This window comes from Sapajus apella, unplaced genomic scaffold (assembly GCF_009761245.1).
Source record: "Sapajus apella isolate SASKATOON/1434 unplaced genomic scaffold, GSC_monkey_1.0 scaffold97, whole genome shotgun sequence".
Lineage (NCBI taxonomy): Eukaryota > Metazoa > Chordata > Mammalia > Primates > Cebidae > Sapajus > Sapajus apella.
The window spans coordinates 6267950-6278808 of NW_022437037.1; the positions used below are offsets into that span (position 1 = coordinate 6267950).

The 10859-nt window shown below is 52.8% G+C and overlaps 1 protein-coding gene across 18 annotated transcripts in view; it reads right to left on the reverse strand.

Annotated features, from left to right (window-relative positions):
• The window catches only part of RAPGEF1 (Rap guanine nucleotide exchange factor 1), a 154138-nt gene that overhangs the window by 10106 nt on the left and 133173 nt on the right, over window positions 1-10859 (reverse strand). For all 18 annotated transcript variants that reach the window (XM_032257656.1, XM_032257649.1, XM_032257663.1 and 15 more), the window contains 3 exons: window positions 7885-7996; window positions 5910-5985; window positions 1454-1538 (listed from right to left, as the gene is read on the reverse strand). In XM_032257656.1, coding sequence (XP_032113547.1) covers window positions 1454-1538; window positions 5910-5985; window positions 7885-7996 — 273 coding nt within the window. The remainder of the gene's footprint in view (window positions 1-1453; window positions 1539-5909; window positions 5986-7884; window positions 7997-10859) is intronic.

The following is a 10859-nucleotide window of genomic DNA, read 5'->3' on the forward strand; positions in this document are numbered from 1 at the left end:
GAGCTCACCAGTGACTCTCCAGACCTCTCCGACACTCTCCTCCTCACTCTCTAGCGATCCACAACCTTCCATGTCATGGGGTTCAGGACAGAACAACGTACCAGGGACAGTGGCTTGGCTCACACCACGGGAGGTTCACCAGTCAGCCGCACCCAGACTTTGATGCGGCAACATTTCCATGATGGCTGAGCCGGGCAGAGGCTGAGAGCCTGAGTACTGGCAGCAGGGGGGCAAGTGGTGTATGGCCACTCTCCCATCAAGCAGTCACTTGGGTCAGATCCTTCCCGTATCTGAGCCTCAGTTTCCTCAATTACACAATAGGAAGTTATACAGCAGTAGCCCCATGTATAATATGGCAATTTTACACACACACACACACACACACACACACAGACACACACACACACACACAAGTATTACAAAATGGTTACAGAGCTAGGTGAAAGCACCTGACCAGCAAATCCTTGACACATGTGAGTGACAGCTATTCACTGAGTCAGGCCTGTGATCAGGCACTCTGAGTGACAGACCCTGCCAGGGACCCAAAGTTCCGCCAATGGAAGATGTCCATGTCCATCTTGATAGATCAGGGGTTCTAAAGTCACCACAAGGGGAGGCCAGGAGGCCAAGAGGTCTGCAGGAGACCCTGAGTGGAGAAGCAGTGAAGGCTCCAGGCATGCGAGAAGGGGCGGGGGCGCTGGAGGACTCGGACTTCCTGCCCCAGGTGGTGGCGGTTGCCCAGTAGATGGCAACCGTGGGCCATGTGCTAAGAGGTGGCCGAGGAGCGGCCGATCCAGGCTGCCCTCCAGGAGTAGCAGCTGCAGGTCAGCGGGCAGGTTCAGACCTGAAGAGGCAACGGGCCCTACAAGTGGGTCCTTCCAAGTCCCTGGGGTCCTCCTCAGTCATTACTGTAGAGGGTGACATTTACTGAGGCTGGGCCTATGGGGCAGGTCTGGGGACAGGAACCCATTCCAGTTGTGGATGTGGCAGCTGCAGGGTCTGCTGCGGGGGAGGGGCTGTGCTGAGCCCTGAACTGTCTATTTGAGTCTTGGTAACCCATTGTGCCCAATGCCCTGGAGCTCAGCTCTGAGAAGCTGCAGGCTCGGACCATGGAGGTTTCTGCAGGACTGGCACACTCACTCCCTCTCATTCTGGGGCATGTCTGTTCTTCCTAATGCTTTTTTAGAATCATCCAAAGACCACAACTACGTTCCAGCCTTTTCACATCATTTTACTCAGCCCTTTTAGAGATGAAGAACTTGCCTGAGCTCAAAGCTGGAATGCAGGAGGGTAGGGGTGGGAACCTTGGTGCATGGGGCTCCTGTCCCTACCTCAATCATGCTGCCACCCAACATGCTGCTCGGCTTCCCCCATGAGGGCCAAGGGGCAAGAGGGCCCCTCTCTCTCCTAAAGGCTGGTGGCGCAGGGGCTGTGGGTCAACAGGAAAGGATATCTGTACTGCAGCTTCTTGATGAGCTCCTCTGGGGAGATGAAGGTCCTGTAGGTGGTCAGGAAGGCCTCGCAGTACAACACCAAATCTGGAGGGAAAAGGAACGCAAGCTGCTCATCAGGGCGCAGAATGCTGGGGGTGGGAGCCGGGCTGGATTTGAGTCCTTGCTCTGAGAGAGGCAGAGGCGGCGGCACAGGGAGTGCGACGGGTGAGGGGGCTGAGGTCCTGGGAACTCACTCTGGTGCCTCTGCCTGCATGTCCCAGAGAAGTCACATGTTCTCTCTGTCCATCTCTCACAGCAGAATGGCAGAGCAGAGAGGGGAAACAGGAATGGGTTTTATCTCATGGGCACTATCTACCCATGTGCTACCTGGGGAGCTGTGCTGTGGGAGCTGAGGCCAACTCTGAGCCCAGTGGAAAAGGGCACTTAGGCTGATAAGTGATGCCTGCCTTAGACATCAAAACCTGGCGGCATGCCTGTTCCAGGTAGAAGCCACCCCTGGATTAGACTCTGAGAGGCAATGCCTGTCCTAAGGCTTGAGGCTTCGGAGGGTCTTAGCCATCACGGGCACAAAGAAAATCCATCTGTTCAAACTTGTCAGCAGGATCCTGAAACAAAATCCTAGGCAGTACTTAAAAAAAATTTTTTTTTAGGCTGGGCGCGGTGGCTCAAGCCTGTAATCCCAGCACTTTGGGAGGCCGAGGCGGGTGGATCACGAGGTCAAGAGATCGAGACCAACCTGGTCAACATGGTGAAACCCTGTCTCTACTAAAAATACAAAAAATTAGCTGGGCATGGTGGCGCGTGCCTGTAATCCCAGCTACTCAGGAGGCTGAGGCAGGAGAATTGCCTGAACCTAGGAGGTGGAGGTTGCGGTGAGCCGAGATCGCACCATTGCACTCCAGCCTGGGTAACAAGAGTGAAACTCTGTCTCAAAAAAAAAAAAAACAAAACAAAAACAAAACAAAAAAAAAAATTTTTTTTTGAGATAGGGTCTCACTCTATTGCCCAGGCTGGAATACAGTGGTGAGATCTTGGTTCACTGCAACCTCCACCTCCCGGGTTCAAGCGATTTTCCTGCCTCAGCCTCCCGAGTAGCTGGGACTACAGGCATGCACCACCACACCTGGCTAATTTTTGTATTTTTAGTAGAGACGGGGCTTCACCATGTTGGCCAAGCTGGTCTCAAACTCCTGGCCTCAAGTGATTCACCCACTCAGCCTCCTTAAGTGTCGGGATTATCAGTGTGAGCTGCTGCACCTGGCCAGACTTTTAAACGGTAGTGTCCAATCACTAAAATCTGGGGAAGTTCCACGTTTTGAGTCCTAAGGATAGGCTGAAGAGGTATAGCCTGGGCCAGTGAGAGGCTCAGGGCTGGGAATCACAGCAGGGCCCACCTGCACCATGCTCAGGCTCATTCCTGGGCTCCTAAACCCACCCAGTTAACTGTCAAGCTTGGATTTTTGTTCAAAGAGTGTCTGGGCAAGGAAGCAGAGATGGGACCAGCACAGACCCACACCTGCCTCTGGAAGAAAGGGTCCAAGTTGACTGGCCTTTGTGGGTGCATCGTGGGACTCACTGGTGAGCACTAGGTCACGCCCTGAACACATGCCACATCCTTCAATGCCCAGAGCAATCCCATGAAGACAGAAAGGACTGTTACCCCACCGAGAGAGGAGGCGCCCAGGCACGAGGCCAAGTGTGGCCCAGCCCGCATGCAGTGTGGCTGGGTCTGTACCAACATCTGCCCAATTCCAGAGCCCTCCCCCATCTGCTGTGCCCTGGGTTATGGCAGATGGGTCAGAGCATGGTTTCTGGGAAGGGCAGTCAGTGCCACCCCTCTAGTGTTCACACGACTCTCGATACAGCCCTGAGCACTTTGTGTTCCCTGGCTTACCTGGTCTCTGTGACAGCCCTAAAAGTCAGCCCCAAAATTGTCCCTCATTTTCCTCCCAAGGAATCAGAAGCTCCGGGGCTAAGTGACAGGCCTGGCACATAGCTGCCAAGGCAGAGACATGATCTAAGCTGAGGCCTGACGTCAAGGCTGACCTGACCTTCTTCCATGCAGGTCCTGACACCTGAGAGCAGAGCTGTGCGACCACAAAGCACCCCCACACGGCCTCTCCCTGCTAAGCCCTGCTCGGCAGGCTGGGCTCCACAGGCCTGAGCCACGGGGCTCCCAGCCACTTGTGCTGCTTGTGCAGTCTCTGGCTTGTAGGAAGCACCCACCCAAGGAGCTTTGTTACCAGCCACAAGGTGGCTCACCCCTCCCAGTGGAGCCATGGCTTCTCCTCAATAATACTTCCCAGGTACAACCTTGATTCTGTGCAGCCTCCAACCCTTCTGCTAATAAAATCACGCAAACCTGCCATCACAGAGCCTCCTCTCAGCAGGTCCAGCCAGCAAAGGCCAGAAGCCGGCCAGGCATGGTGGCTCAGGCCTGTAATCCCAGCACTTTGAGAGGCCGAGGCGGGAGGATCACAAGGTCAAGAGATCGAGACCATCCTAACCAACATGGTGAAACACCGTCTCTACTAAAAGTACAAAAAATTAGCTGGGCATGGTGGCGCATGCCTGTAGTCCCAGATACTCGGGAAGCTGACGCAGGAGAATTACTTGAATCCAAGAGGTGGAGGATGCAGTGAGCTGAGATTGTGCCACTGCATTCCAGCCTGGCAACAGAGTGAGACTCCAAAAAAAGCCAGAAGCCTCTTGGGCTGTCCTGTCTCAGGGCCTGCTCTGGCCTTGGGCACAGGCGGCTGGTTGTACCCAACAGGACAGTGGAGCTCACCCTTTGGAGCCGAGGTCTGAAGCCAGCTCCCATTTCGGCCCTTCAATTTGGACAAAAAAGAAATGCACGTCGCTCCTGTGCCCTGCTGAGGATGGAGCCCCACGTGTCAGGCGCAGAGGGGCATACACCGCAGAGGAGCCAAGCAAGGGCTGTGCTCCGGATGGTGCTGATCACGCCCCCAGCACCGCTGACATGTTGGGCAGGTTTCACACTCCCACACATAACCCACACAAGGGGCACCGCACCCCCCCTTCACCAAGTGGAGTCAGCTCAGGCCGAGAAGCCCAGGGCCCTCCAAGCCTGCAACCGCACAGCTGCAGCTGGGATGCAGTGTCACCAGGTCTGGGCCCTGACCTGGCTGGAACACACCAAGGGTGAAGGAACAGTGAAGGGAGGGTGGGACGGTGAAGGGAGGGTGGGACAGTGCCATCTCTTCTTTTTCTCTAATTTTTTGCAATGTAAACATATTTTTAGTACTAGTTTCATAATTCAGAAATTCCTCGAATCATTCTGGGTCACATGTTTTGGGAAACCTGTTGTGGAAACACAGGGACAGAGTCCTTTACAGAAATGAAACAGGCTGGGCTTGGGTTTCAAGGTGGGGGTGTTTTCATTCCCTCCACAATTTACCTCACCATTGCTCTTACATCATCTTTTAAATAATTTTTTTTTTTTTTTTTTTTTTTGAGATGGAGTCTCACTCTGTCACCTAGGCTGGAGTGCAATGCCGCCATCTCGGCTCACTGCAACCTCCGCCTCCTGGGTTCAAGAGACTCCTGCCTCAGCCTCCTGAGTAGCTGGGATTACAGGCACCTGCCACCATGCCCAGCTAACTTTTGCATTTTTAGTAGAGACAGCATTTCACCATGTTGGTCAGGCTAGTCTTGAACTCCTGACCTCGTGATCTGCCCGCCTTGGCCTCCCAAAGTGCTGGGATTATGGTGTGAGCCACCGTGCCAGGCCCTAAATAATTTTTTTTTAATGTAAAAAGAGAAGCAGTATGTGGAGAAGCTGGCCGGCTGGTGGCGCTGGCCCTTCGAGGATAGGCAGCGAAGGGTGCTGTGGCCACACCCTACCAGGTCACTGGCACCTCCTTTCCAGAACATGACTGGGAATGGCAGCTCTGAGTCCACCTGGCAGGACATTTTAGGGATTAGGGGACGTTCCCCGCTTTTCTAGTCCTCTCAGTCACCACACTGAACACGCAGTGGGATGGGGCAGCTGTGTTGTGAAAGTGATGCTGCTGCTGTGGAATGGAAGGTTCTGGACAGAACAAACTTTCCAGAATTTCCTAGTGGAGTATGTGAGTGAAGTCCGGTCTAATAGTCTGGAATAACAGAGTGACTCAGCAGTCAGGAAAGGAATCAAAAGGTACCTGCATGTTATCTTAAGTTTAGTAGTACTGGGTGACATGCCATCATTCAAGACGTCCAGTGGAGGATGGACGCCACGCACGCCCGGGGTTGAACATGATCTACTTGTCTCCCAAGGTGGGCTCTCCCTGCTCTGACTCAGGCGTACCAGGACTGCTGATCAGACCCTACTCAGGGCTGGCTGCCAGGAGGGGACAAGATAGTGCTGGGAGGCCGAGTGGCACCCAGAGCAAGACCAGCCATCTAGTGAGCTCACTGACACAGACAAAGGCCGCTGCAGTGAAGGCGCCCTACCTTTCCTGTCAGTCTCAGTAGCATGGACCAATAAGATGTCCCCAGATCCCCCGCGGACGTCTGGCCCGTCGTCACCCTGTAACGAAAACAGCCCAGGAAGGTATGAGGCAGAGTATGGCCTTCAGAGAGTCAGTTTAGGAAGAAACAGGCAGGAATGAGATGACAAAGATGCGGTACTGCAGGGACCCCAAGTCCCCTCTCCTGTGCTCCTTGGCCCAGGAGCAGTGTGGTTGAGCTGCAATGCCAGGGGCACCCTCCAACCTCGCCTTGTGCTTGGTGACAGGCACAAATCGGACCGTGTCTGGGAGCTGGATGGCCTGGAAGCTGCCCGGCCTGGAAGCTGCCCTGGCACCAAGGCACCAAGGCACCAGGACATGTCACTGTTTTGAGCACACAACTTGGGCCAGGGGACACAGCACCATCCATCCTTCCCTGCTCACCACACCACAAGTCAGAGGCGAGGTAGGACTCCATAGGGTCGGGGAGGGAGGCAAGACAGTCCTCAGCCTTGCCCAGGGTGCCTGTCGAGGCAGCCGCAGGACTATTTCTAAGCAAGCTCATGTTCCCCAAAACTGCAGCAAGCTGCCCTAAATCTAAATCCGTTTCCCCAGGTGGAAATAGAAGCTACTTGCATTGCACAGGTTCTTCCATGAGGCCCTTCATTAGAGGAGAGCACAGCGTCACAGAGACAGAGATATTCAACGACATCTGACACTGCACATCTTCCACCAAACCCCACCTGCCTATTAGGAAGCAAGTCTTGCTTCCATGTGGGCAAACAGAGGCTTCTGCCACCCAGTGTAGAGCCAAAAAGAGCTGTGGCCAGGGCGAGGAAAGGAGGTCCAGGACAAACACCTCAGGCCTGTTTCCACCCCAGCCCCTCAATGCTCCCTGCTCTGTAATGCTGGACAGAACCAGCCCTTTCAGCTGCGGCACATATTCCGAGACTCACCCACATTTTTATTTTTAGGTTTTGGTATTTTATCTCCTAACTCTAGAGGTCCGAGATTGTCTTGGGTTTACCCTTAGGAGTTGGGGCAATGCCTCTGACCTGATTTTAAGAAAGAAATTCATGGCGAGGATCATGAAATGATACTTCTCTGTGCAGAGGGCCCAGCCGTGTGAGCACCACCACCTCCCCTGCCTGCGTGTGACGGCCCAAGCCGCAGACACCTCCCCGGGCTGCTCCCTGCCACGGCCAGAGCCAGTGTATCCTTGCCCGGGAGTGCAAGGTGCTATCTGCCCTTTTGTCCATGTGTCATCAAATCAAAGCCCCAAAACAGTTGCTTCCTGGTGCAGGCCAAGGCTGCTTTATGAAGCTGTTCTTTGCACTTCTAGAACTGCATGCAGGAGGAAAAGGCAGGGCACTCTCGGTCCAGCTTCCTCTTCACTGTCACAGGTTTGGGCCCTGTTTTCACCAACAAGGTTCTACAGGCAAGGCATAGTACCAGGTAATCCACAGCATTCAGGCCTGAATTTTCTATTCTTTTTTTTTTTTTTTTTTTTTTAAGAGCTGGGTCTTGCTATGTTGCCCAGGCTGGTCTTGAACTTCTGGACTCAAGCCATTCCCCTGCCTTGGCCTCCCAGGGAGACACCAGCTGGTGTCTCCCAGGCTGAAGCTACAGTGGGGCTATTTTTTCAACAACAGAAAAAGTTCCCAATTAGTGAGGGCTGACCGTAGGCAGGCTGTCTGCAGAGCATTTACATGGGTTCCATCCCCACCCGCTCAGTTCTGGCATCTGGGGCTACAGAACTTGACCTGTGTAAGATCACTTTCTAGAAGCATCAGAAGGAGCTTACCCTGGAACCTACCCCTCCAGAGCCCACAGCCCAGAGGCCCAGCAGGGGCATTGAGAGACTTGGTCTCAAAGCCTCCTGGGGTTGTTCTGCTTGTGACAGGATCACATTCCCCTCAGCCCCACGTGCTCTCCTCTGTGGGGCCAGGCTGCCAAATCCCAGCCTGGGAAGTGCTCACCTCCTGCTTGAGCGTCAGCCTGGACATAATTTCACTGTGGTCGATGAGGGACAGTTCGTCCACTTCCTCCTCTGACTGAGCCGACTCCAGGGCATCTGGTGACTTTGGGGCCCTGCGGGGAGAAGTGGTTTGTGTTGCAAGTGTCAAACTGGCCCTGGCTCCTGAGGCCTGGAGGCCAAGGCAGTGCTGGTCTGTGCACGCGCTCGAAACTGCTCCCTGAACAAGCCTGCCCCGATGGCAGCTGCATCACTATGGACTGGATCCTCAGCTCTGCTACGGATTGGCTGTGTGGCCATACACAGGACATTTCCTGCTGCCTCGCATGCCCCATCTGTACACGGAAGAGATTCCGCTTGGAAAACAAAAAGGATCCATTAAACTATTTGATTGATGGTCTCAGCCACTCTCTGCCAAGGCCCACCGCACAGTCAGCATTTAGGGAGAGGAGGAGCAAAGGGGCAAGCAGAATGGGGGAGAAAGCTGCATTGTTCTTGAGGCTGCTCCCCAAGTCTTCTCCAAGGACCGACTCACCACGGGACCCTTTGCTTGGCACTAAGAAGGAGCTGTGAACCAAGCAGACATAGCCTCTTGTCCCTGAGGGTTCAGTCTAGCAGGAGACAGAATTTATGTATGTTTTTTTGAGAAGGGTCTCCCTCTGTAGCCCAGGCTGGAGTGACCTCCTGGGCTCAGGCCATCCTCCTATCTTAGTCTCCCAAGTAGTGAGGACTACAGGCTCAAGCCACCATGCCTGGGTAATTCTGTCCATGTTGTAGAGATAAGGTCTCACTATGTTGTTCAGGCTGGTCTTGACTCCTGACTCATGTGATCCTTCCACCTTGGCCTCCCAAAGTGTTAGGATTATAGCCACTGTGCCTGTCTTTTTTTTTTTGAGACAGAATTTAAAACAAATAATCACGGCAGCATGGAGAGAGAGGAAGCCCAGAAAAGTACCAGGAGCACAAGCAGGGGGTCTGGCCTTGTCTAAAGGTTGGGAGGCTTCTGGAATGGGATGGTGAGCTGAGGCTTGCAGCATTGAGCCTAAGCTGCCGGCTGAAGTGTGGGAGAGGATATTCCCCACAAAGGGGAAGGTGGGACGGCCGGGGGTGCCCAAGATGTGTCTCCCAGCTTAGGGTGTTCTGGGGCGTGGAAGCTGTGCCTACAGAGATGCCTGGTTTTCCCCTGGCATTTTCTTCCACATTCCTCTTTTATTCTGGCCAGTCTTATATAGGTCACATTTTAACCCCAGGTATCTGAGATATAAAAATGTGTGCCTTTAGGCTAGGTACGGTGGCTCACGCCTGTAATCCCAGCACTTTGGGAGGCCGAGGTGGGCAGATCACCTGAGGTCAAGGAGTTTGAGATCAGCCTGGTGAACATGGTGAAACCCGGTCTCTACTAAATATATAAAAACTAGCTGGACGTGGTGGCGCTCTCCTGTAATCCCAGCTACTTGGAGGCTGAGGCAGAAGAGTCGCTTGAATCTGGGAGGCAGAGCCTACAGTCAGCCAAGATCGCAGCACTGCACTCCAGCCTGGGCAACAGAGTGAGACTCTGTCTCAGAAAAAAAAAAAAAAAGTGGCTTCAGTAAAAGAACACGGATGGGTCAGAGTGGGCCTTGCTCACTCTTGTGAAGAACCTTGCTCCACGTCTCATCAATGTCCAGCCTGTGGTTTGGCCCTGGTGGAAGGACAACATCCCATAATTGTTTCTCAGCAGTCAAAGTGTTCATCCTTCTCTTTCACGAGAACCATCTGGAACTCTGAAGATGACACTCTGGGGTCCAGTGAAGCTGGTGGCACACCCACATGCTGCATTTGCTTGGCCCGCACACTCTGCTCCAGGTATTAACCTAGAAACCTCACCATTCCTAGCTTCACACCTGGGGAAACCTCAGTCTGGGCAGACAAGTCAGAGAGACAAAGCTGAGAGCACAAGAGTGGCCAGGAGGCAGGCTGGGCAGGTGGCCCTCTTCAACAGGTCCCCATCAATGCTTTCTCATTTATTTTTCTTTGTTTTGCCATCTTTATAAACTGCCTCTTCAAGCATTCATGCTGAGCCCTGATAATGACCAGTGGGCACACCCTTGCTCTAAGGTCACCGAGTACTCCAGAGGTGGCTAAAGCTTGACCTAAAGAGGAAAGAAAAACTTGTACATGTGGGACACGGCGAAGTCAATGTGAAGCTGCAGGTGGGGGGGGCCGATGTGCAGCTCCCACAGGTCGTATTTTACAAGTGCATATTGGGGAAATTTACTAACATATTTCTACACTTGGCCAGGTTTGGTTTGCGCTAATATTGAAAAAATGTTATAAGACACTAAAGAGCTGTAACGACTAAATGCAATGCACAGCTCCTGATCTTGGCTGCAAAAAATTAAGATATACAAGACATTTTTGTTACAACACAGTATATATACATATGTCCAGAAATGTCCCTGATGAGTCTGTAGGTGGAGGGGGGTGTCTTTTACATTCCCTACCAACTTGAAAGAGGCCAAGACCAAGAAGAAGAAAAAAAAAAAAGACAGGACTCTCGTGGGAACTTTGTAAGGCAGGTGGTATAGGTGCAAACAATCAAGAAGTAATGGCAAACTGGATGTGACGGTCTTTGAAGGGTGGGATTATTAGTGCTTTTGCTTGCTTTCTCGCAGTTTTCTATGCTTTTCAACAGTTTCTACCCTCAGCATGTATTATTTGAGAATCTGAAAAAAAGGAAGAGGGCCAGATACAGTGGCTCATTCCTATTAGCCCAGCTCTTTGGGAGGCTGATGTGGGATGATTGCTTGAAGCCAGGGGTTAGTGACTAGCCTAGGCAACAGAGTGAAACTCCATCTCTACTAAAAATACAAAAAATTAGCTAGGCGTGGCGGGCGCCTATAATCCCAGCTATTTGGGAGGCCTAGGCAACATAGTGAAACTCCGTCTCTACTAAAAATACAAAAAATTAGCTAGGCGTGGTGGCGGGCGCCTGTAATT